The sequence below is a fragment of the Solanum verrucosum genome, unplaced genomic scaffold (assembly GCF_900185275.1).
Source record: "Solanum verrucosum unplaced genomic scaffold, falcon-dt-bn FXZP01000119.1, whole genome shotgun sequence".
NCBI lineage: Eukaryota > Viridiplantae > Streptophyta > Magnoliopsida > Solanales > Solanaceae > Solanum > Solanum verrucosum.
The window spans coordinates 133,473-160,868 of record NW_026019935.1 but is presented as its reverse complement, the minus strand read 5'-3'; the positions used below and the strand labels follow the sequence as shown (position 1 = coordinate 160,868).

The window sequence follows — 27,396 nt, the reverse complement described above, 5'->3', positions numbered from 1 at the left end:
TTTATACTATTAATAGCTTATTCTTAAACCAAACTATTAACGACAAATTAAAAACACTTTTAATCAAGATATAATACGTAAACATGACCCTTAACTTAGCGTAAGGACAACTATGACCTTTAGCTTTGGGTGTGCATAAGTAGATACTTAAACTTGTATAAAATTGAAGAAATGAAAACATTCATCCTATATGGCAATTTGGCGTCATACATGTATTATGTCATGTAGGATATGCGTGCTTATTTGTTCAATTTTATATAAGTTCAAGTGTCTACTTATGCATACTCAAAGTTGGATGATATATTTGTTTGTTAAAGCCAATTAAGGGATATTTATGTATTATGTGTTTAATCAATTTCGCAAGAATATTTTTAAGGGAAACTTTCGCATATAGTCACTCATATATAGCTTAATTTCTATAGTTTGCTAATTATGATTCGTAACTACATGTTATAGGGAGGAGAGTGACGAGCGAGACTGGGAGAGGGAGGAGAGAGACGAGTGAGAAAGGGTAGAGAGGTGAATTGTATATGTATATCGGTTAGATAATTGTATATATTTAATTGGTATACATATGTATTTGTATATCTAGCAAGCGAGATTGGGAGAGGGAGGAGAGAGGCGAGCGAGATAGGGCAATAATTTGTATAGTTTGCATCTCGTTTGTATAATTCGTGTGCTTTTGTATAATTTTTGAGTAATATAAAGTCTGAAATTATACAATTATGATAAAGATCAAAATAATGAATTGATACAAATATAAACATATGAACTTTAAACAATTATACAAATTGCAATATATAAATTATATTATACAAAATTAGAAAACTACACGTTTATACAAACTTTAAAAAATTATACACAAAAAGATTGAATGTATATAGTGATAAAACTGAAAAATCGAAGGAAATCATCGTCATATACAAATACAAATCAAACGAAGAATTATTAGTTGCAAATTATACAAATGTAGCGAATTATACAAACGTGACTAATCGTACAAACTCGAAGTCAACCCAAATAATTAGTAGTTAATGTTTGTCGCGAGAGATAGTTATAGCAAATTATAACTAATTAAATAATATAAGTTTACTTAATGACGTAATTTTCCCAATTTTAATTCTTTTCCCAAAAACAACTGTGGTGGGGGTGGGGTGGGGGATTTTCAAAAAAGCCACAAACTCACTAAAATTCTAAAATTAAACACAAACAGTCAGACGTCAGTCCATCAATGGAGACGACGACTCTCACTCAGCTAACAAGTCTCCTCCTCCTCCTCAGCTTCTTCTTCTTTCATGTCTCCAATTCCTCTACTGATTTTCCCATCGGAATCCATCCTCTAGGTTTTTCTCACACTGCGTAAATCTCTGTATAAATTTTTAATAAATTTCTTTAATTTTTTTTAACAACTGATGATTTTGCAGATGAGAAATACTATGCTTCGGATGTGATTAAATGCAAAGATGGATCTAAATCCTTTACCATAGATCGGCTTAACGACGATTTTTGCGATTGTATTGATGGAACTGACGAGCCCGGTAAGCAATGCCTTTTCCTTATATTCATGTTTCAATTAGAAGATCAATGCATTCTAATTAGGCACAGTACATAAATAAATATGTTTTTTTAACTTGGCCTCAACTAATATTTACGCCCTCTAACTTTGAAGGTGCACAATTAGACACTTAAATGTGTATTTAATTGAATAAGTAGACACAAGTGTCATATGTAGCATAATAGGATGCCACGTAGGATATCACATAGGATATGTATGTCTATTTGTTTAATATTATACATGTTTAAGTGTCTAGTTGTGCAAATTCAAAGTTGGAGGACATAGAAACAAGCTGAAGTCAAAGTTAAAGGCATATTTATGTAAATATGTGTTCTAGTTAATCATAGGTACCTCTGATCATGCGCAAATTTGTAGCCTAAAATTGGGGAACATGAATCATTGGTCTGTGTATATTTTCTTAATTTAATATAATTATATGTTGGCACCCATGCTACACCAACACTAACAATATACCCAGTGTAATGTAGGGTCAGGGAGGGTAAAATGTGCACAAACCTTACCACTACATTAGAGGTACATAGACTATTTCCATCTAAGAAAAAATAGTTCAAAGTAGTAAAGGGAGATATAATGTAAATGAAGACAATCATGCGAAATAATATAGACAACATGAAAAATCATCCTAAATAATAGTTGGTATAATACATAAATATGTCATTTAACTTGACATCAGCTAACATCTATACACTCCAACTATGGGTGTGCACAACTAGATACTTAAACTTGTATAGAGTTGAACAAGTAGACACATGCGTCCTACATGTCACAATACACATAGGACGTGAATTGTCACGTAGGACGTGTGTGTCTACTTGTTCAACTCTATCCAAGTTTAAATGTCTACTTGTGCATACGACATAGATGACAGATGAGGCCAAGTTAAAGAACACATTTATGTATTATGCCACAATGGTTATAACAAGCTACAATGATAATCTTAGTGTAATTTTATTTTATTTTTAAAAATCACGAATAATAACCAAACTCAAAGGATAAAGAAACTACAAGAAGTACAACTAATAATAAAGAGTAATAAGCAAGACAACGCTCAAGTGACTAACTAACTTCTGGCACCCATGCTATAAAAAGTCTAAATGGTGCACTTGCTTGGAAGTTGAGTTATTTATATAGAGAACTAGGGATCAATTCCCACTAAATAGTGGTGCACCATGTTCTAGTAATCTTAGAATGTCATTTCTAGAACGGGTAATCTCAATTCCCAACATAGGAGAGTTGACGTTGTCTACCAAAAATACCAACACAGGTAACCTCAACCTGGAAAAGGGATAGTTAACATATGCCATTTCTTATATACACTAGCCTAAATTTGTTTGTCGATGAATCTTAATATATATCTAAGCAGATAAAATATATGATAGTTTTGCATGGATTTTCAGAAGAGAGCTCCAGTAGTAACTCCAAAATGTTAGCTTAGACTAGTTCCATTAGATATGATGGGCGTGAAAGTAACAGTTGGATGCTCTACTAGTAAAGTTTTGTGTTTCACATCATTCATCCTTTTCTCTTTAGTTTGTATACTTTCTGTTGCTCTTCCCCATCACTTTTGATGGTTCCACAGTTTTGAAAGCTATAAAACATTGGCATATATTTTGTTTGAGTTCTCTTGTCGATTAAATCATTCTCTCCTTTGATAGGAACGGCTGCCTGTCCATCTGGAAAATTTTATTGCAGGAATGTGGGCAGTACGCCTAAATTTCTGTTCTCTTCTCGTGTGAACGATGATATTTGTGGTAAGCACTCCTGGTTAAGTTATAGTATGTTTTTTCTTAAGAACAATTTTATACAATTAATTTTGCTTCCATTCATGTGTTATTTAAAAGTTTGTCCTCTTATCTGAGGCTTGTTTGTTGCTATGATACATGAGTCGTTTATGTGTATGTATTGAATTGGGATATATGCACGTATCAGGGGACAGGGATGGGTAAGTTAAGTTTGTTTTGCTTATTTCACGTGTATTTGAATAATCTGCTCGAAACACCCACACCCTTATCACACCTGTTCAATGTGAATACGTCAAGGCAAGTGAAGGATTTGTGTATCATGGATTTGTTGTTGCTTCATGAAAAATCATCTGCTGTTTTTAAGGATAAGTTATTGATGGTCCTGACATGCATATGTTTGCAAGTGGCATTTGCCATTTGCACTTCATTGAAGAAAGAACCAACACATCCAATGTGGATATGTTTGAAGAATTATTTCCTTAGTCCTAAATTATTACTTAAGCCTCGTTCATTCGCTTGAGGCAGAGTCTCCTAGAGAATCTTTTAATCACCGTGACGGCCTTATGACTGAGTTTGTAACTAAGGACTTAAATGCTTTAGAATATGTTTCTTTGCTCCTTTCATGTTCTATATTTTATACAGTTGTTTCCTTTTTGGGCATAGCAGTTGTTGATTTGTTAATCTGTATCTACCACTCTACCCTGTGGTTTGGGTCTTGCTTGCTGATTTAAGATATTTTCAGACTGTTGTGATGGAAGTGATGAGTATGATAGTAATGTCAATTGCCCCAATACCTGCGTAATGGGTGGGGATTTTTCTTATCAAACAAGAAGGTATCGCTCAAGAAGAAAACATCTCGATCGGATTGGTGGAAGAAATGCTAATGAGGTGAATATGGCTGACTCGGCTCAGAGACTTAAAGGTAATTCTATTCTCCTCTTTTATTCTTAAACCTCTGACATGAACTGTGAGCCATCTGATGTGGCAACTATTAAATGGTCACTGCAGGTCTGAAGATACTGGTACTTGTACAGGTCGCCTTTATCATTATTTTTCTGGTTTCCCGAAAATTATATCGCCGATCCAGGTCTAAAAGAAGACATTCGCGTTGAGAATTGATCCAAGGATTATTGTTCCTCTGTCTTTCATCGTCTCCCAAACATGATTATTGAATCTAACTTCGGAGTGCAGTTGTGCTCCAGAATGTTTCTGAAGGTCCCACTTGCTGATTGTTGACGTTCTTCTTTATAATGAATCTTACATACATCTATCTGGAGACGGGATTGTGACAACTATTAAGTCCTGCACCAGTCCTCGAAGTATCATATTATCAAGTGTTCCTTTGAAATTTTGACTATCTCGGTTGATCAAATTGACAAGTAAGTTGGATACTGCAGCACATCTTTTCGCCTTTTAAGCTCATTGCATTGAGCATGTATAGAAAATCATTTTTGTATGCTATTAGTCCATCTCACACTTTATCTATGGCATCATACAATCGGAAATTGTATATTGTGTTTTTAAGGTTTATATGTGGATTTGAAGAGGAGACATTACTTGAACAAATGCAGGGAGACTATACCCGCGGGTATGCAATTTTTGTAGATGATTATCTATATAGGCATGTTTTTATGTACTGTGATTTAACTCAAAGATAATGGTTTAGAACACACCTGAAGTATTACTTTTTTGCAAGTTTCATACCTGAACTATCATGTGCTTGCGTTTCCTACCTGAAGTCTTGAATTATCACCAACTATTTATCAAAACACATCTCAAAAAAGTGATACTTCATGTGTGTTTTGATCATTATCTTTTTAACTTATGACCAGTTTGTTGGAATTGAGTCGACTAACATGTAACAACTAGTATAAACTGATATAGTTCTCTTACATATTGTGCATCAGCCAAACAGTTCACCCATAAATAGGACCAAGCCCAGTCTTCCAGTTATAAAGGTAAAATACCTTCTTTACAGCCCAAAATGAAACAAAGATTGCCAAAAGCATCACAAACCTCTGGATATTCCTGTTCTTCACATGGATAAGAACATGAGTGACAAAGGCCAACATCAACCCGAAAATCGTGTACAAGAACCCAACTGTAAACCCCTCAGCACCCAACTGCATCCCAGATCCGTCGTAGAAGAAAATCAGCTTTCCTGGATCATCTCTATCCATCATAGCTATAGGTATCTTGTTGATTATGTTGTACATTGTCCCTGAAACACTGAAGAAGTACACGAAAATCGACCCTGCCATCCATATGTTCTTATCATGCAAAAGGCTGTTCCCAGATACAATCTTTTTCACTAGAAATGGACTCAAGATTAGCCCCAGAGCTATGATACACATCCTCTGCTTCTTGGAAATAAAACCTGGTCGATGAATTGTACCAACAGTGTGTTCACTTTTGGCCTCCACGAACTCTGCCATCGATTCAGCATGCCTCCAGATATCAGAGGACTCCATCTGAATCGAATCCCTTTCGAAATCAATGGCAAAAGGGGGAACTAAACATATATGGGGGAGAGACTTGACACCAAATAGAGCAAAAGAAGCTTGTGATTCTTGAAACTCAATGTCAAAGAAGAAGAACTTCTTGTTATCTGGATTGTTTGTGTGAAAAGAAGACGAGAGAACCAAGAACTCGTTTTTGAGTTTGGGGAGTGAAATCTCTGAATCTGAATGTAGCTTCTGGGAATCAAAGAATACAAGGAGAGTGAATGGCCTAGGGACAGGTACCGATAAAATTTGCCAGAGTAGTCTGTTTGAAAGGTGAATGACACCAGTAGAAGATCGAGAACGAAGGACAGTTAGTTCAGAAACCAAATCATCTGAGTTTAAGGTATGATTGATAGGTACAAGGAGTAAAAGAACAAGGATGAACAAAAAGGAATTTGTGTTATAAGAGATTGCCATTGTAGTTATGTTGCTTCTATCTGTTCTATTTCATGCTATTTAGTAGAACTTTTGGGCTGCGGGTTGTTATATTTTTTCCCATACTTTGATTCCACATGGTGTGTTCCTAAGATTTTTTTCATCTCTTAGAAGCCTATTTGACTAGACAAGTCTCCTTTACTGGGGGTTCCCACATAGAAGTACTCTTGCTCTAGCTTGCCAAAAGCGTTTGATATTGAGAATGTGGATGCATTACACGTTGGTGGAATTGCGTAATAAGGCTTTTAACTAGCTTAGTGAATCGATTTAAACTATCTGTTTTAGGATTACTAATTTAATACTTAGCATATAGTTCTGGATTTTACTATTTTGACTTGGGGTTATTATTTCAACATTACTCTCTATTTCACATTATTTCGTTGTTGTTATTGCTCTCATATTTGTCTTCCCTTTTTCAATTGTTTGGAAATGCTTTATTTAGGTCGAGGGTCTATTAGAAACAACCTCTCTATCTCTACGAGGTAGGGGTAAGGTCTACGTATTCTCTACCCTTCTCATGCCCCCACTTGTGGAATTACACTTGGTATGTTAACCAATCAGCGTATTCTCTACCCTTCTCATGCCCCCACTTGTGGGATTACACTTGGTATGTTAACCAATCAAGGTTATGATAGATTATAAGTATTCCTTCCTCCTTAATTAAAATTTTTGGGTTCGAGCTCTGAGTATAAATAATCTTTGTTAGGGAGCCTTATCCTCTCAATGTGAGATTTCTCAACCCTTAATATAAAAGCTGCTAGCTATGGCTAGAAAAATAGTTTATCTATATGTCTAACGTAGTATGGAATATATGTACAAGCAAAATTGTATTATAAAATTTGTACTATCGAAGAAAAAAAAAATGGCAATCATACGTGGCGGATTCAACCATGGGTTTAAATTCGAACTCTTTTTATATACATGTGTCTGCACATATCGATATGGCAAAAACTCGTGTATAAATAGATTTAGAAATACGTTTTGTGAAGATCATCTCTCGCATCGTCTAAATTCTTGATTCGCCACTCTCAAGGTGGCATAGGACTAACAACCCCCTCTCTAGGCTCGGGCAATAGTCGCAGTTCCGCCTCGGTGCGACATACGGGGCACGTTGAGTGATAATTGAACCATTTGTCAATACACTCAACATGAAAATTGTGCTTACAATTAGGCAAAACCCTAACCAATTCACCATCTTCAATAATACTCAAACAAATTGAACACTCAATAATATCATCATGATGATCATTTCTCTTATAAAGAAATAATGGTAGTGAAGTTATGATGGTCGGGTCAAGACCATTTTTGGGTGGATCAACCCACGATACACTTGTCAAGTCGGAAATTCGAGTATTTCTAGTAGTGTAGAGTGTCGCCCGGCCTTGAGCCTGGCGACGTCTGATGTACATACGAAGAATAGTAACGAGAAAAACAACTATACATATTGAAATTAAGGCAATGATCATGATTTTGTTAATGATATTATATTTGTTTTTTTGATGAACAAATTGATTATCATCAACAAAGTTCATGGAGATAATAAGAATGGTTTAATTTTATGGATTTTTTTGGTATAAATATTGGGTTTTTCTATTGTTTGGTAACGTTGACTAATGGAAAACGGGTATTCATGGAAAATGAAGGGAAACAAGTAATGAAATTGTTTAAGAGGAATTTTTACCTTTACTTAATTCTTAAGATATAATCTCTCGTCATTAAATATATATTCTTTTGAAATGTTTGTAATTTTAAAAAACAATTACTACTAAGGATAAAATGTAAAAAATAATTAATTTTGTATTGAATTTCTAAAGTGACAATAATTTAAAACAATTCTATAGTACTCAGCAATTTATGATGTCTTTCTCAGCAATACTTTAGAAATTACAAGAGAAATTTCCTCCATAATTTCCTTTTGGCAGAAATAAAGATCAAAACTTTTTCTTAATTTAATTATTTTTAATTTCTTTAGAATCTTTTTCATGTTTCATTTTTAAAAGTAAAAGATAGAATGTCAAAGAGTCAAATATATATATATATCTTGGTAAAAAGGATCGTTCATGAAAGGGTTAAGTCTTTAAATTGGTTTAATTTTTCTTTTATTTCTTTAGATTCTTTGTGGAGATGTTCTAGTATATATATATGAAAAGGAGAAGTATGTGCTCTGCACAGTCAAATCACCATTATTTGAAATTTATAATTTTTATTTGTGATATTTTTAATTTTTTAAATATAATAATATTTGTTTTTTTTTCTAACTAATAATATTAACAATCTAACATTAACATTACAAATCAAATTTAATATGGATTAAAAGATTGAGAAATAAAATAATCAAATGTATTACTTAGTTAGTAATAATAGAATTTACTAGAATTTTGGACGATTAGACCAAAAATCAAAATTTAAATCATTGGGATATTTGCTTAGTAGTACTTATTTAGTATAACTTATTTAAAAACCTGCATAATTAACGAATTATCAATGATCGGGTTAATCATTTTTTCTCCACTTAAGAATAGTGCTTACTTATTAAATAATACGTGATTTAATATAAAATAATATTAAATTAAAATTAATTGCATCCTTTATAGTTATTTTTCTATTGGATAAATAATTAGCCACATGATTTTAACCTTAAAGTAGAGTAAATATTTAACAATAAAATTCATTCAAATTTCATTATCATTTTTATATTTTTATATTTTTATAATTTTTAATTTTGTTAAATATATTTTTAAGAAAATATTCCTCGAAGATCAAATAAAAATAATCCTTAAATTCCAAGAAAAAAACTTCTTGTCATATTTTCAAGTAACTTCCTCTAAAAATCTTCAACCAAATTCACATTAATAAAATCCCCAAGTAATTCTTCAAGTAGGAAAATTTTCAAGTAAATCCTCAAAAAATAAGTTCCTAACAAAATTCGTAGAACATAAATCCCTAGATAATATCATATATAAAATTATTTTTAGATAAATTTTCAAGTAATTATTTTTAGCTAAATATGCAAATAATTTTATCTAGCGATTTTCACACTAAATCGATTTTAATTTTTTTTTTTTATCATTACTTGCGAATTTACTTGTGAAAATGATACTTGCAATCAGTTTCCCCAAATAATTTCCCAGGTAATAATTTTGCAAAAATGGCGCCAAATTTCCTATCAATGTTTTTGGGGAAATATTTTTCCATGTAAAAAAATTTAGAATTTAGGAATTTCTTATTTCCCCATGAAAATTCTTAGGAAATTTATGCAGAAATAATCCCCAAGTAAAATCTCCAAGTAATTTACAATTTTCTAGTAGTGTCGGATTATTGATTAATCCATTACAAAAAATAATTCAAACCGTTAAGAATCAATAAACATGATATCTAAAGAAAATCAAAATTGTTATCGAATCTGGGCTAAATCAATATTCCATTACTAATAAATCAATAAAACTTTTTTGGTTCAATTTTGAACAGCCTTATCTAGAAAGTGGTGTCAAGTGACATTGCGTCAATAAATAATTTGACATCCCCATTGAATCTAATAAAAATAATATTTTTTCTTTACAGTAAAACTTCACTAAATTAAAACTTGGTAAATTAATAATCTCTCTAAGATAATATTTTCTCTGATTTTAACTTAGGCCAATGGAAAAAATCACATATTTCAATAAGATAATATATTTTTAGAAGACCCCTATGGTCCCATTAAAATTATAAATTAATAATTTTTTAAAAGTACAAATATATCTAATACAATTTAGTGAAATGTGATTCTATTGTGTTTTATTTTTTTGCTAAACTTTAAATCTAGTTGAAGTTCATCTCTAACTTTTCTTTTTGCATCCAAAAGTTTCGATGTTCTATTTTCGAACTGCACCATAAAATTGTAAAGAGATCTATATCCGATAAGTGCTCCCTTATGTGTAACTGGTTTCAAATGTATTGTATCACCTTCAACTTCATTATCAACGTTATTTTTTATGAGATCCACAATTTCTTCTAAGTTCCGGACCTCTGAACATGTATCATTTTCACATGGTAATCCGATAAGTTATTGACGTCCATTTTATTTCGGTAATCGAGATCATTAATCATGACCTTAAGTTCATGAATGATGTTTTCACAAGTAGGTTCATTAAAATTCTCTAAGATTTCATCCTTCTAACAAATTTTACTACAGTGTCAAAAATAATTTGTTATTGTCTCTTGTTGAACATTATATTTGTCGTCCAAGTCGGCATTGCAAAATTGATAGCATCCAAAATATTTTTTTTTTCATGGATCAGTTTGTCTCACTTCATAAGCTTTCTAATATCCTACGATAAATTAAAGTTGTTGTGATAATACATCTTGAAAGCTCTTGTTATCCTAGCATCACAAGGTTGAATCCCAAAACACTCTTTAAATTAATAAATATTAATTTATCGATTAAATAATACCTTTACAAAATAATAATATTTTATGGTCCCAACTATATTAATTTAGTGAGATTTTACTCTATTGTAGCTATATACATATCAAATAAGAAAAATATCTTTTGCAAATATTTTAATAAAATTCCTCATGTATCAATTTAGGCTACATATTAGCCCAATTTTTTTTAGATTGATAAGTAATAAATAAGCAAATTAATAACTAACCCAAATTTAAACAAATTAAATGGACTATATTTTCTTGAGCTAACCTTAACACCTCTAATTACAACTTACTGACATGCAGCTACACTTTACACTACTTGAATGTAGGACTCGAATCCAAGAGTAGCTCAAAGGGAGGCTAGTAAAACATATTCTAGACCCTCAACAAACTGTAGTTCATCTTATATTTATAATATTATTTCCATTTTAAAAATATTGATATTTGTAAAGAAAAAAAATATAAAAAAGAAAGAATGAAAGAAGAATCATTTTATAGTAGAATATTTTAGAATTTTAAATTAAACTATTTAAATATTCATAATAATAAATAATTTCTTGTAATGATATCCAAAATAACATATTAGAGACATATAATTAACATCTTATTAACGTGAATTAATTTCTACCAATATAAATTAAAAAAATTCATTTGTGATGTTGAACATCTTATGTTTTTATCCTACTATAACTCTAGACTAAGCTCAAGGGAACAAGTAAAAAGTTTCCATTTCTTCTCTCTCTTCTCTATATTCATATTCAGCTTAACTCGTTTTTATCTATCAACAATAAAAATAAAAATATCATTAAAACATATAAAAGTATTCCATAAACCCTCTTATATTTTTATTTAGAAAACAATAAATTATGAAAGTATCATAGAGATGTATCCATACAATAAAAATAAAAATATCATTAAAACATATAAAAGTATTCCATAAACCCTCTTATATTTTTATTTAGAAAACAATAAATTATGAAAGTATCATAGAGATGTATCCATACAATAAGGGGTGGCTTAACATAACACGCTCTGAACCCTCGATAAATTCACTCATACCTCCGGAAAAAGATATTTGACCACCCCTAAAACATATAAATTATAATGCATGTTAATACATTTTAAAATTATCGTTACATAAAAAGATAAAATATTTTCTACTTATAACTAAATACATTTGGATTCAATAAGTAGGTTGCTGCAATGCACCTAGTATTGCTGATAGAAATAATACAAAATATGCTTTATAAATAAAATAAAAAGTTAAGATAACTTTTTTTTTTTTGCATTCCACGGCTAATAATGTGAATCTGTCATTTCAAAATTGTTATTTTTCATAAAATTATCAATTTTGTAGTGGTTGGTTTGTTTCGATTGAGTTTGTATAAATGATACTGCTAAAAGAAAAGGGAATGAACACATAATTGGATGTCGACATGCCTGTTTCAGTTAGGGGTGTGCACTATTCAGATTAAACCGAATAACCAAATCAAATCAAATCAAATATTTATTTGGATTGGTTTTGGATTAATAAATTACTTTGTTTGGTTTTTTGGTTTGGTTTCGGATTTTAAGAAATAAAAATTGAAAAACCAAAAAAACCCAAATTTATATATATATATATATATATATATAAAATAAAAAATAAAATGAATTTCACTTGTATATCCAATTTATATTTATTTTTTTGCAAGCATTAAAATTATATAATTTCTCTATAGTAAGTTATTAAATGATATTTATTTACAAATATATAATTATGTTAAAATATAACTAGTAAAATCTAAATTAAAATAATAAATGCCACAGATACCAAATAAGATATACTATCAATTATTGATAATAACTTTCTTGCACTTTAAATTTATAATTTATTTGCATTTTTAATTTTTTATTTATAAGATTTTTTTTATGTATAATTTAAATTTTATTTATGTTTAATATGCTTAGTTATGAATGTTATTTCATAGGAAGTGTGAGCATAAGCTTTTTATGATATGTTAGGTGACAATAATTTATTTTAAATATATAAATAGTTGTTATATTTCACTTTTTAAGAGTCAAATTACATGAACATTAGCCACCATCTTAGGATATATTTTTGTACCATATTTATATGACATAAATCTGATATATTTTTTTGTGTAATTATGAATTTTTAAATTGTATTTTGGTACTTTTCGTACCACATCGGTGGAAGACACCAAATATTTTGCATTTATAATGTTGTCAGTAAGAAAAATGATAAGAGTGAAATTTGAGGAAATATGGGCGGTGGGCGTTGGGTAGTGGGTTGACTCTACTTTATTGGCAGGGGAGTTAAAACTAGAAATCCAAAAGTGAAGTGTGTATGTGGTTGGGGTTTAATGAACAGAATAAAATAAAATATATTAATAATAGGATGATAATAATAATTAATATTGTTTATAGAAAAATCGTTTTTTTTTTTTTTTTTTTACCAAAAATATTTGGGATATTTTTAATATTATTTGCAAGAAAATTCCCAAATGGTTTACCTGTGAAATTTTATTCCCTAGGTAAATTATTTGTGGATTTTGAAATTCGCAGGAAATAATTACCTACGAAGGTTTTACCTTCGGATTTTTTTAAATAGGAAAATCCATAGGAAACTAAGCGAATTTTTCTATATAATCTCCAGGAAAATCCCCATATAATTGACACTTTTCTTGTAGTGCGATAGTAAATTTACATTTATTATACTATTTGGTATATAAGGCCTTAACTTAATTAGAGTTTAGTTTCATTCTTTTATTTCTCACTCTCTCATTCTCTCCGTTATTCTACAAGGTGTCAATGTTTGCTTCTAAGCACATGATGCAATTTGTTAGTTCATGTGCATGGTTCTTGGTTTGTGACCTTGTTTATAAGTGATTTTCAATTATTTTTTAGTGTGAAATGTTAATGGTTAAACAGATAACAATCCATAACCCGATAAAATTGATATCTTAATAGTTATATAGCAATTTAACATGTGTATAAAGCAATAATCGACAATCAATAAATCAAATTGATAAATTTCAAAATCGAACGAAATTAACCGATACGCAACCCTACCATTCCCATAAAATGCATGTGAAGAACCTAAAGTAGAGAGTTATCATGTGTATGTGAAAGAAATCAAAAGAGGAAATCGAAATGCGTGAGAGTTAAAAATTAGTCTTTGAAAGCAACTTTGTAATTAAAAAATGTGAAGAAGCCGCAACTAAGTGTGTGATTCTTGCTCCGGAGGAGGGGCTCGCGTCTGTTAGCTAGTTGGAGCAGGTCTCTTGTAATCATGATTTAAATTATCGTTTTTCATTGAAATTAAATTATGTAAAATTGTAAATAGAGTAAAATTCCCTTTGACATGTGATGACAAAATTCAAATTTAATGGTGAAGGAGGTTCAAAATTGTTGTAGGTCATGTGTTCAAATTAAGACCGTAATATTCTAGAATGTTTTTGATACAATGCTTAGATGATTAGGAATATTAAAAGTAGTTACTACTATTCATTAGTCACAAAAACAGTTGTCACTGTTCACTGTTTGTTAGAGTTTGTTAGAGCAGTTATTTCATTAGCTGTAGCTTTAGCTTTCATTTCAATTCTATAAATAGAGATGTAATACAATTGTTAAGGCATTGAATGATATATGATAATTCTTCTCTTCTCTCTTTTACTTTGTTCTTCTTAGCTTCTATCTCGAAATTACCCTGATATAACTATCTTCTTCTTCGAAGTTCAGCCTCCTAGTTGATATTATCCTTTCAATTACTGTTAATTGGATCAGTTTTTATTTTCTCTTGTATAAATTTCTAATTCCGCCCTATCGGTCGATAGGACTGTGATTAGAAAGTGGAAGAATATCTTGATTTTGATGATAGCTTAGATATTCTCTAAAAGATGTAGGAAATATTTTTGTATAATTAACTCTCGTCATTTTTTGTTCCTACAAAAAAAAGTTAGGAAAACCTCTTTAATTCTTTATACCAATAAGAGAAAATGGTCAAATGAGCCCCCAATCTATTATCGAATTTCCAACTGCACACTTATACTTTACGGGGGTCCTATTAACCTCCTGAACTATTTAAAACTGAAATTATTACCTCCCTAAATGCTTACGTGGCAAAGTGAGTGTATTTCACTTTCTTTGAGAGAATGAAGACCAAAAATAAATATTAAAACTTTATTTTTAATACTCTTTTCGTTTTTATTTTTTATTTTTTCCTTTATTTGTTTCTTTTTTTTTTTTTTTGAAAAAAGGAAGTCCAATAAAAACACCCTAAGTAATTGAAAAATCAAAACAAAAAAAAAAGCTACAGAGAACAATTTGAAAACTAAGCTCCTTTCTTCCTTGGAGCTCCAAGCGATGGTCCAACGCCTGAGCAGTGCCGCATTGATGCCGGAAAATCAAGGTACAGAGTTGAAGCCAACTTCAATCACACCAAACTTGAAACTCCTATGAAATTGCTAGCTATATAACTCCCATCATCATATATCTGTCATGGAAATAACACAAAAAACTTGGATAGATTTCATCCAAGACAACTATCTCATCTCTAATTTCTTTTCTTCTTCTTAGCAACTTAGTAGAGCATTCATGACAACCATCAAATTTCACCATCACGATCTGGAAATCAATACCATTACAATATCTATCAACACCACCACAAATTATAGATAGAAATCTCACTACTAAAAAAACAGTGAATACCGACCTAAAAATATCGACCTCCGGAGGTCGGTATTCCCTGAAATACCGACCTAAAATCGACATCCCAGCTTAGGTCGAAAAAAGCTTGGTCGCTATTCAATACCGACCTCTGGAGGTCGGTATTTACTGACCTCTCGAGGTCGGTTTTTATTTTATGTCGGAATATTCATTTTTTTAAATTCCGACCTCTGGAGGTCGGTATTTTTATTTTTGTAATGTTGAAATTCCGACCTCCGGAGGTCGGTATTTTTATTTTTGTATTTTTGAAATTCCGACCTCCGGAGGTCGGTATTTTTATTTTTGTAATGTTGAAATTCCGACCTCCGGAGGTCGATATTTTTATTTTTGTAATGTTGAAATTCCGACCTCCGGAGGTCGGTATTTTTATTTTTGTAATGTTGAAATTCCGACCTCCGGAGGTCGGTTTTTTGCTGCAAAACAGGCAGCAAATTGCTGCAATTTTTAGTTGCCCACCTGCATATTTATACCAAAACAACCCAAAACCAAATAAACTTCATCCAACCAAAACAACCCAAAGCCAAATAAAATTCATCTAACCAAAACAACCCAAAGCCAAATAAACTTCATCCAACCAAAACAACACAATATTTTCAACATATACAAACTATTTCAAAATAAACTTCATCCAACTTCAAAATAAACTAAAATACGATCAAATTAAACAATTCTAAAAATATAGAAGTCTAAAATGTCAAATAGATACAACTACTCTTCATCACCCTCACTTTCCTTATCATTCTCATCACCCTCCTGATCAGATCCATCACTGCTAGCCGGACATGGAGGAAGAATATTTCCTGATTCAAAAAGAAAAGTTAGTTGGGCCTGAAGCGCTGCATACCTCTTGTTCTCTACCTCCTTTGCTGTCAAAATCAGAATGCATCCCAAAAGCATCATTAATCATATCTGACATTCTAGAACCTTGGAAATAATTATGCTCGGTAGATCTACTACTTTCACCGACAACAAAGTTATTAAACATAGTGTCACTTTCAACCTCACCATGGCTAGTCCAAACTGTTTACCCTGGTTTGAATCCATTCATCATAAGATGCATAGCAACTGTCTCTGTTGTATGATATCTCACATTTTCACAATTAACACACAGACACCTAATCAATCTTGAATTTAAAAAATCATCAAGTGTCATTGCATGATTTATAAATCTAGTGACACCTTCTGCAAATTCTGGAATCATACCCGCTCGACCATGATTGTTTCTATTAGACATCCAACTACGATCAGGATTCATCTACACAAACAATAATGATAATTTTAATTCCATCAACTAAATAACATTTGAATTTATTTAAACAACTTAACCACTTTCTAAGTCTAACTAGTTTTGACATATTTATTTTAACTTATTTAAACAACTTAACAACTTTAACTAGTTTAGTTTTGACTTAATTCGAACAACTAAATCCACCAACTAAACCACAATATTTATTTTAACTTATTTAAACAAACTTAACTTTTTAACTTTAACTACATTAGTTTTGACTTAATTCCAACAACTAAATTCACTAACTAAACCGACATTATTTATTTTAACTTATATAAACAACATAACAACTTTAACTAGTTTAGTTTTGACTTAATACAACAACTAAATCCACCAACTAAATCACATTATTTATTTTAATTTATCTAAACAACTTAACAACTTTTTAACTTTAACTACATTAGTTTTGACTTAATTCCAACAACTAAATCCATCAACAAAACCACATTATTTAATTTAACTTATTTAAACAACTTAACAACTTTATAACTTTAACAACTTAACAACTTTTTAAAGCTAAGTGTCAACACTAGATGGACACAAATCGATCTTCCAAGAAAATCAATTTTGTCATCTATAGGATCAACTGGTGTTGATACTTATGCTTAACAAACACATTATTCCTAAATTAAAGCTTAATAGCAACACTAGATGGACACAAATCGATCTTGCAAGAAAATCAATTTTGTCATCAATAGGATCAACTAGTGTTGATACTTATGCTTAACAAACACATTATTCCTAAATTAAAGCTTAATAGCAACACTAGATGGACACAAATCGATCTTCCAAGAAAATCAATTTTGTCATCAATAGGATCAACTAGTGTTGATACTTATGCTTAACAAACACATTATTCCTAAATTAAAGCTTAATAGCAACACTAGATGGACACAAATCGATCTTGCAAGAAAATCAATTTTGTCATCAATAGGATCAACTAGTGTTGATATTTATGCTTAACAAATTTATTATTTCTAAATTTAAAGCTAAGTGTCAACACTAGATGGACACAAATCGATCTTGCAAGAAAATCAATTTTGTCATCAATAGGATCAACTAGTGTTGGTACTTATGCTTAACAAATATATTATTTCTAAATTTAAAGCTAAGAATCAATACTACATGGACACAAACACATTATTGAAAACAATTGTACTTGAACTTTAGAAATTTAGAAGCACCAACCTTATCTCCTACTTTGATGAAAGAAGCAATATAGTCTTATATCAACTTTTTTAGATGTTGAGCTTCCTCAGTTGCCTATCACGAAAAGTTCTAAAATTAGTTATATATAAACTTCAAATCCAAGAATATTAGTTTTATATATATATATATATATATATATATATATATATATATATATATTCAAGTTTTAATAAGTTCAAGTTTTCAATTCAAGTTCATATCTAATTTCTAAAATTAATTAGTTATATATTCAAGCTAATTAGTTCCAAGTTCAAGTTCTAATTTCAAGTTCAAGTCTAAGTTCAACTTCAAATTTTAAGTTCATGTTCTAAGTTCAAGTTCTAATTTCAAGTTCAAGTTCTAAGTTCAAGTTCAAATTCTAATTTCAAGTTCAAGTTCAAGTTCTAATTTCAAGTTCAAGTTCTAATTTCAAGTTCAAATTCTAAGTTCAAGTTCTAATTTCAAGTTCAAGTTCAAGTTCTAAGTTCAAGTTCAAGTTCTAAGTTCAAGTTCTAAGTTCTAAGTTCTAAGTTCAAGTTCAAGTACAAGTTCTAAGTTCAAGTTCAAGTTTTAATTTCAAGTTCAAGTTCCAAGTTCAAGTTCAAGTTCAAGTTCTAAATTCATGTTCAAGTTCTAATTTCAAGTTCTAAGTTCAAGTTCAAATTCTAATTTCAAGTTCAAGTTCTAAGTTCAAGTTCAAGTTCTAATTTCAAGTTCAAGTTCTAATTTCAAGTTCAAATTCTAAGTTCAAGTTCTAATTTCAAGTTCAAGTTTAAGTTCAAGTTCAAGTTCTAAGTTCTAAGTTCTAAGTTCTAAGTTCAAGTTCAAGTTCTAAATTCATGTTCAAGTTCTAATTTCAAGTTCAAGTTCAAGTTCTAAGTTCAAGTTCAAGTTCAAGTTTTAATTTCAAGTTCAAGTTCAAGTTCCAAGTTCAAGTTCAAGTTCTAAGTTCAAGTTCAAGTTCTAAATTCATGTTCAAGTTCTAATTTCAAGTTCAAGTTCAAGTTCTAAGTTCAAGTTCAAGTTCAAGTTCTAATTTCAACTTCAAGTTCTAAGTTCAAGTTCAAGTTCAAGTTCAAGTTCAAGTTCAAGTTCAAGTTCAAGTACAAGTTCTAAGTTCAAGTTCAAGTTTTAATTTCAAGTTCAAGTTCTAAGTTCAAGTTCAAGTTCTAAGTTCAAGTTCAAGTTCTAAATTCATGTTCAAGTTCTAATTTCAAGTTCAAGTTCAAGTTCTAAGTTCAAGTTCAAGTTCTAATTTCAAGTTCAAGTTCTAAGTTCAAGTTCAATTCTAAGTTCAAGTTCAAGTTCAAGTTCAAGCTCAAGCTCTAAGTTCAAGTTCAAGTTCTAATTTCAAGTTGAAGTTCTAAGTTGAAGTTGAAGTTCTAAGTTCATGTTCAAGTTCTAACTTCATGTTCAAGTTCTAATTTCAAGTTCAAGTTCTAATTTCAAGTTCAAGTTTTAAGTTCAAGTTCAAGTTCTAAGTTCTAAGTTCTAAGTTCTAGTTCAAGTTCAAGTTCAAGATCAAGTTCTAAGTTCAAGTTCAAGTTCAAGTTCAAGTTCAAGTTCAAGTTCTAAGTTCAAGTTCAAGTTCTAAGTTCTAAGTTCAAGTTCAAGTTCAAGTGCAAGTTCCAAGTTCTAAGTTCAAATTCTAAGTTCAAGTTCAAGTTCAAGTTCAAGTTCTAAGTTCTAAGTTCAAGTTCAAGTTCAAGTTTTAATTTCAATTTCAAGTTCAAGTTCAAGTTCAAGTTCAAGTTCTAAGTTCAAGTTCAAGTTCTAAATTCATTTTCAAGTTCTAATTTCAAGTTCAAGTTCTAAGTTCAAGTTCAAGTTCTAAGTTCTAAGTTCAAGTTCAAGATCAAGTTTTAAGTTCAAGTTCAAGTTCTAAGTTCAAATTCTAAGTTTAAGTTCAAGTTCAAGTTCAAGTTCAAGTTCAAGTTCAAGTTCTAAGTTCAAGTTTTAATTTCAAGTTTTAATTTCAAGTTCAAGTTCCAAGTTCAAGTTCAAGTTCTAAGTTTAACTTCAAATTCTAAGTTCAAGTTCAAGTTCTAAGTTCACGTTCAAATTCTAATTAAGTTCATGACATTCAAACATTCATCTTCTACTCATAACACTTCAATTACTAATTTCTAACTTCAAATTAACACTTTACTAACTAGTCCTAAAATCAAATCCAAAAAAATCTCAATATAACCTCAAATTACATATTCTCAAGTTTAAACTAGTTCTAAAATATAAAAATGCTAATTCTTCACTAACTAACAATGCCCAATTTAAAAATGCCTAATTTCTTTTTTAAAAAACCTTAAAATAAAAATCTTCAATTATCTATACTTAACTAACAATAATCAAATCAAATTAACAATTGAATAACACAACCAACAAACAAAAACAATAATATACTAACAAACAATCAATTATAATTACTAGCATTAAAGCCAAGTATTAATACTAGATGGACACAAACACATTATTCAAAAACAATTGTACTTGAACTTGAGAAATTTAGAAGCACCAACCTTATCTCCAACTTTGATGAAAGAAGCAAAATAGTCCTGTATCAACTTTTTTACATGTTGAGCTTCCTCAGTTGCCTAGCACGAAAAGTTCTTAAATTAGTTAAATATAAACTTCATATCCAAGAATATTAGTTTATATATATATATATATATATATATATATATATATATATATATATATATATATATCAAGTTTCAATTCAAGTTCATATATAATTTCTAAACTTAATTAATTATATATTCAAGCTAATTAGTTCCAAGTTCAGGTTATAATTTCAAGTTCATATTCCTAATTAAGTTCAATTTTTAGTAAATTCAAGTTATAATTAATTATAAGTTCTAATTAAGTTGTAATTCAAATCCCTAAAATTCTAAATTCAAACTAGCTAGCTAGTGTCCCAACTTCAAACTATTAAATTAGTCCTAAAATATCAAATATAATTCAAACTATTAGTCCTAAATTCCAAATTCAAACTAAGCTTAAAATCACAAATTCAAACTAGCCCTAAAATCCCAAAATCTAACTAGTACTAAAATCCTAAATTCAAATTAGCTAGCTATTCCTAATCCCAAATTCAAACTATTAGTCCTAAAATCTCAATAATAATTCAAACTAACTCAAATAATACCCAAGTTCAAACAACTCCTTAAATACCCTAATTCAATCTAATCTTACAATTCCAAAATCAAACTAATTAACTTAAGAAATACCGAATTTCAAACAAATCCTAAGATACCCTAATTCAAACTAACCCTAACATTAAAATTTTCAATTCACAATCAACAAACACAAACTAACAATCAAATAATACCTAATTCAAACTAACAATCAAAAACCCTAAATCATTCACGTACTAACTAACAATCAATCAAACTAACAATCAATAAAACTAAGTATATTAGTACTCTAATTTTGAGATACTTCAACTAAATAGAAACAAAAGTAATCTATTATGGAGGTTCTAAAAATTCACCTTCACTAAGAAGGTCGGGGATGTAGGTGCTGGTCGAGATGGAGGCGGCGCCGGTCGGAATGGAGGTGGCGCCGGTCGGGATGGAGGCGCGCGACCTCCTGCTGCTGGGCGTGACTTCCTCTGCAGCTGCCGCGACGTCCTCTGCTGCTGCGAAGGTGGGTGGCTGCGGTCGGGGATGGCGGCGTGGCGCCGGTCGGGGATGGGTGGGGATCGGCGCTGATGGGGGTGGGTCGGGGGTGGGTCTGGAGTGGGGAGTGAAAGTGGACTTAGGTTTTGAGAGTTAGTGTTTAGGAGTAAGACTTATATTGTCATTCTTTTTTTAAGAGAATTCTTTAATTTACCGATCATGGGATGTCGATATTTTTTAAAATAATTATCTATATTTAAAAATATTTAATAAATACTGGCATCATCAAGTCGATATTATTTAAATAAAATAATAATTTAAATATACCGACCTCTTTAGGTTGGTATTTATTAATTTATTTTAATATAAATTCACCTCTAGAGGTTGATTTTATATATATATATATATATATATATATATATATATATATATATATATATATATATATATAATTTAACTACATATCAACAGAAGTTTAATTTAATAAATTTAAATATATGTATATATATATGTATACATACATATATATACATATATAACTACATATCAACAGAAGTTTAAATTTATTAAATTTAAATATATATATATATATATATATATATATATATAAACTCACCTCTTGAGGTTGATTTTATTAATTAAACATATATATATATATAATTATTTTAATATAAACTCGCCTCTTGAGGTTGATTTTATTAATTAAACATATATATATATATATATATATAATTATTTTAATATAAACTCACCTCTTGAGGTTGATTTTATTAATTAAACATATATATATATATATATATATATATATATATATATATAATTATTTTAATATAAACTCACCTCTTGAGGTTGATTTTATTAATTAAACATATATATATAGAATAATATAGAAGTAATGCAAGATACAGAACGATAAAAAGAAAAGAAAACTATGCTCCCTATTTTAATATAGAATATCCCTATTTTATCATTCTAGAAAAAAAAATATCTATATATATATATAATTATTTTAATATAAACTCACCTCTTGAGGTTGATTTTATTAATTAAACATATATAATTTAACTACACATCAACATATAATATATGTATATGTATACATACATATATATACATCTATGTGTATATATATATATATATATATATATATATATATATATATATGTAAATTTATTAAATTAAACTTCTGTTGATGTGTCGTGAAATTATATATATATATATATATATATATATATATATATATATACACACACACATATATATACATAATTATTTTAATATAAACTCACCTTCTTGAGGTTGCTTTTATTAATTAAACATATATATATATATATATATATATACACACACACATATATATATACATAATTATTTTAATATAAACTCACCTCTTGAGGTTGATTTTATTAATTAAACATATATATATATATATATATATATATATTTATATATATATATATATGTATCACATTAAATTTTAAGAACACAAAATGGTCCTCCGGAAAATGATTTAAATAAAATTAAATCAAAATAGAAAATAATACCGACATCAAGAGGTCGGTTTTTATTGTAATTCATTTTCTGGGAAAAATTCCGACTTCTTGAGGTCGGAATTTGGTTTACCCGCAAATCGCAAACCGACCTCCGGATGTTGCTTTTAAAAGTAATTAGATGAAATAAAAATACCGATCTCCGGATGTCGCTTTAATTAATAGTCGAAATAAAAATACCGACCTCATGAGGTCGGTATTTTAATTACATACTATTTAATTTTTACCGACATTCGAAAGTTGGTATTATGAAATATTTAATTGAGAAAAAATTCCGACCTCAGGAGGTCGGAATTTTTAATGAATTACAATAAAAACCGACCTCTTGATGTCGGTATTATTTTCTCAATTAAATATAAAAAATACCGACCTCATGAGGTCGGTATTTTATATTAATTTATTTTTACTATTTAATTTTACCGACATACGGAAGTCGGTATTATAATTTTTTTTGTTTTTTATTTTACACAAAACCTATTGAGAAAAAATAAAATATTGTCATTTATTTATTTTTTTAATACCGACATCAAGAGGTCGGTTTTTATTGTAATTCATTTTTTCCGAGAAAATTTCCGACCTCCAGAGGTCGGAATTTGGTTTTCCCGCTTTCCGCAAACCGACCTCCGGATGTCGCTTTTAAAAGTAATTAGATGAAATAAAAATACCGACCTTCGGATGTCGCTTTAATTAATAGTAATTAGATGAAATAAAAATACCGACCTCCGAATGTCGCTTTAATTAATAGTAATTAGATGAAATAAAAATACCGACCTCATGAGGTCGGTATTTTAATTACATACTACCGACATTCGGAAGTCAGAATTATAAAATATTTAATTGAGAAAAAATTCCGACCTCCTGAGGTCGGAATTTTTAATGAATTACAATAAAAATTGACCTCTTGATGTCGGTATTATTTTCTCAATTAAATATAAAAAATACCGACCTCATGAGGTCGATATTTTTATTGTAATTCATTTTTTCCGGGAAAAATTCCGACCTCCGGAGGTCGAAATTTGGTTTTCCCGCTTTATTTTGCATAAAAACCGACTACTTGTAAATACCGACCTCCGGAGGTCGAAAATTACCGACCTCCATTTGAGGTCGGAAATTTTTAGGTCGGTATTCACTGTTTTTTTAGTAGTGTCTCCTTCCCACTCTTCACACAATCAAATACTATTAAGAAATTATTTTACACCCATTTTCAAAAGCAACTATTAACCATTAAAACACCATTGAAATATCATCTTGAAGCTATTGTAACAAGCCTTTTCAGTTAACAAAATCCATTCAAATAACTTAATAATGATGGAAATCTCTAAAAAAAATGTTCTCAAAATATCCTCACCGGAAAAGATTTTGACGGACAATTTATTTTTTAGGTCAATTAAATTGACAATAAATCTTATCATTTATGCACCTATTTCATAACCATAAATTTAATAATAGTTTTAGATTTGACAAAAAAGAATTTAAAAAGGGAAGAAAAAGTGGCATTGATGTGTTCAAGGATTTAAAGAAAAAGGAGGAAGAGAAAGGAAACAAAAAAGGAAAGGATTATCAGTCAAAAAGGTAAGAAAATAAAAAAATAATAAAAAATTACATGTGTCAAATGTGTGGATTTCACCGATCCACATAAATGTGGCTGTGACTTTTTAGGGAGGTAATAATTTCAATTTTAAATAGTTTAGAGGGTAATAGGACCCCATGAAGTATAAATGTGTAGTTGGAAATCCGGTAATAGGTTAATGACTCATTTGACCATTTTCTCTACCAATAATGGTGTAGACAATCACTTTAGAATTTAAGTGAAATTAAGTTTCTTAATAGATTAACCAGCTAACTAGCATCACTTATAGATGAACTCGATCGCCTTATAATATTTTTTTTTTCAATAGAGAACATGGGTCGAGAAGATATAGTTAATTAGAGGTAGGGTCTGAGCTCGCTGAGAGCGAAAGTGTTTAACTGAACCTCCTTCAATGGAAAATTATACTATATATATGTATAGTCTTCGTTGTTGTTGTAAATATTGTAGATGTTGAAATCCCCCTATCTACTTCTTTATATTTTGAAGGCCCTTAGTGAAAAATTTGATTACACAGTTGACAAAAGGACATCAAACTAATTAGAGTGTCAATGGAGAAAGGATTGATGGAAAGAATTGTCAAAATATGTCAATGTCCTCTTGACAACTTGCATTCATATTTCAAACATGGGGTAACCCATCGGTGGCCCCTTAAATTTGGCACGAAATTTCACTTAGACACCTTAAGTGGGCGATGTTCATTTTAGACACCTCATGTAGGGTCTCGCTGTGTCATTTTGACACTTTTTTGCCAATCAACAAAAATATATGAAGTGTGTGTATTACACTCGCGAATGACGTGTAAAGTGGCGAATTAAATGACGACATTTGTCAAAAACAATTTGTAGATAATGAATTTTGAGTAAAAATATAAAGTAACCAATGACTCAATGACACGTGGATTTTTGCCAAATAATTTTTTTAAAACAAATTAAATCAATAAAATCCCCACATGACCCCCCCCCCACCCCACCCCACCCCCCCCCCCCCAATTGTCTTCTCCAAAAACCCATACCTATTTGGAGAAACACCTGCCCCCCTCCCTGCCCCCCACCCCACCCCACCCCACCCCCAATTGTCTTCTCCAAAAATCCATACCCATTTGCAGAAACTCCTGCCCCCCTCCCCGCCCCCCCCCCCCCCCCCCCCACCTCACCCCACCCCAATTGTCTTCTCCAAAAACCCATACCCATTTTGGAGAAACACCTGCCCCCTCCCCGCCCCCCACCCCACCCCACCCCATCCCTAATTGTACATTTTTGTCTACTTGATCAGCTGTTGCTGGCCCAAGTGCTTGAGCTGTTCCCTTTTCAAATTCAGCAGTATATGAATATTCATTTGCATTTTCAGCAGCCAAATCATCTGGAGCTTCACTCTCCTGGAGATCAAGGGAGACTTTGACTCTGTCTTTCCACCCCTCAAGGGCATCACCCACACTACGACAAGGGTTAGGTTGAATCCTTTGATGTTGGATAGTTAAGTTTGCAAAAATGGTGACTGAAAATGGGAAAGAAGAAGAAAAAAATAATTAAAAAATCGACTAAATAGGTTTTTCACGCGCGCTCAACAAGTGTATTACACTCTCTAAGCCATGTAAGCAAAAAGTGTCAAAATGACACATCGAGACCCTGCAGAGGTGTCTAAAATGAACATCGCTCACTTAAGGTGCCTAAGTGAAACTTCGTGCCAAATTTAAGGGGTCACCGATGGGTTAGCCCTTCAAACATAGAGAATGATATTTCACTATCTTTTATTTAATAACATAATATATAAATGCCACTATACCAAAAGTAATTAAAGTATTTATATTGATTGATGAATTCAAAATTTAGACGTTATAGAATTTGAACTGAGCAAGCGGATTTTGAAATGCAAATCTAATTCACTCTTACAACATGCACTATGTTTCCCTTTTTTTTTCAAGTAAAGGGTGAGAAGACTGAAAATGACTTATGATACGTCTTTTCTGAAGTAGTGCACAAAAATTACTTCCCGATTTAAGTTTGTCTTTGGAAATAATTGAAGAGATAAAAGTTTCCTAACAATTTCTTTTGAATAAGTACAAGTATATCAAGTTCAACTATAAAATACTGGGTTCTATTAAATTCACAAATACATACTTGGATATGTCACTGCATCTAAGTAGGTAGGTATGAATTATTCCATTATTATTTTGTGACAATTTGTAAGAACTCAACGTAAATAATAGTTTTGAAATTGTTCAATCATACATAGTTCGAACAATAAGATAGTAATAGTTTAGAAATTGTTTTTTTTTATGTGTATGATTAAACTAAGTTTAATTAAGCACTATTTTATTATTACCGTATTTATGCTATGTATTTTTAAGTTTAATTTGAGTAGGAGTGGATTTGGAAATGTATATCTAACTCTATTTTTATTTGTTTCTTACACAAATATATCGAGTCCAATCATAAAATATTGGATTTTATCGAATATGCAAACTCATGGTGGATCCGGAATTTATCACCGCATCTATGTAAATATGTATGAATTGACCACTTCGTCCACTATCTATTCTTTCTAGTCGTTTTATTATTAAGTTTGTTTTATGTTTTCTCAATAAATACGAAAGATCACTCATAAGAGCAAGCTTATGAAAATGGAATTTTTTCTTTCATAAATTAAACAGCATACATGCACAAACAATTTATTACTTTCAGTTTCATTTTTTTTCTTCAAAAAGAAAATTCAAATTATTCAACTTGCCTTTAAATCTTGATAGCATATTTATCACACAAAATAC

The 27,396-nt window shown here is 30.3% G+C and overlaps 3 protein-coding genes across 3 annotated transcripts; 1 reads left to right on the top strand and 2 right to left on the bottom strand.

The window, feature by feature from the left end:
* The first annotated feature begins 1,225 nt into the window (after positions 1-1,225).
* LOC125835147 (glucosidase 2 subunit beta) lies at positions 1,226-4,869 on the top strand. The gene is made up of 5 exons (XM_049514288.1): positions 1,226-1,343; positions 1,425-1,538; positions 3,232-3,327; positions 4,061-4,240; positions 4,327-4,869. Exons 1-5 carry the CDS (start codon positions 1,232-1,234, stop codon positions 4,428-4,430), a joined length of 606 nt encoding a protein of 201 aa, XP_049370245.1. The 5' UTR covers positions 1,226-1,231; the 3' UTR covers positions 4,431-4,869.
* Positions 4,870-5,168: 299 nt separating this feature from the next.
* LOC125835506 (probable dolichyl-diphosphooligosaccharide--protein glycosyltransferase subunit 3B) lies at positions 5,169-6,352 on the bottom strand. Its single transcript, XM_049514641.1, has one exon. The coding sequence runs from the start codon at positions 6,237-6,239 to the stop codon at positions 5,235-5,237; it is 1,005 nt and encodes a 334-aa protein (XP_049370598.1). The 5' UTR covers positions 6,240-6,352; the 3' UTR covers positions 5,169-5,234.
* Positions 6,353-7,285: 933 nt separating this feature from the next.
* On the bottom strand, positions 7,286-27,378 carry LOC125835418 (RING-H2 finger protein ATL40-like). Its single transcript, XM_049514547.1, has 3 exons — positions 27,360-27,378; positions 25,786-26,126; positions 7,286-7,792 (listed from the first exon to the last, which is right to left on the bottom strand). Exons 1-3 carry the CDS (start codon positions 27,376-27,378, stop codon positions 7,286-7,288), a joined length of 867 nt encoding a protein of 288 aa, XP_049370504.1.
* Between the last annotated feature and the right edge of the window lie 18 nt (positions 27,379-27,396).

Coding starts and splice junctions, on each gene's coding strand:
- LOC125835147 (XM_049514288.1), top strand. CDS start 1,232: ATGGAGACGACGACTCTCACTCAGCTAACAAGTCTCCTCCTCCTCCTC. Junction 1,344..1,424: donor CATCGGAATCCATCCTCTAG/GTTTTTCTCACA, acceptor ATGATTTTGCAG/ATGAGAAATACTATGCTTCG. Junction 3,328..4,060: donor TGTGAACGATGATATTTGTG/GTAAGCACTCCT, acceptor AGATATTTTCAG/ACTGTTGTGATGGAAGTGAT.
- LOC125835418 (XM_049514547.1), bottom strand. Junction 7,793..25,785: donor GAGAAGACAATTGGGGTGGG/GTGAGGTGGGGG, acceptor ATTCTTATTATC/TCCATGAACTTTGTTGATGA.
- LOC125835506 (XM_049514641.1), bottom strand. CDS start 6,239: ATGGCAATCTCTTATAACACAAATTCCTTTTTGTTCATCCTTGTTCTT.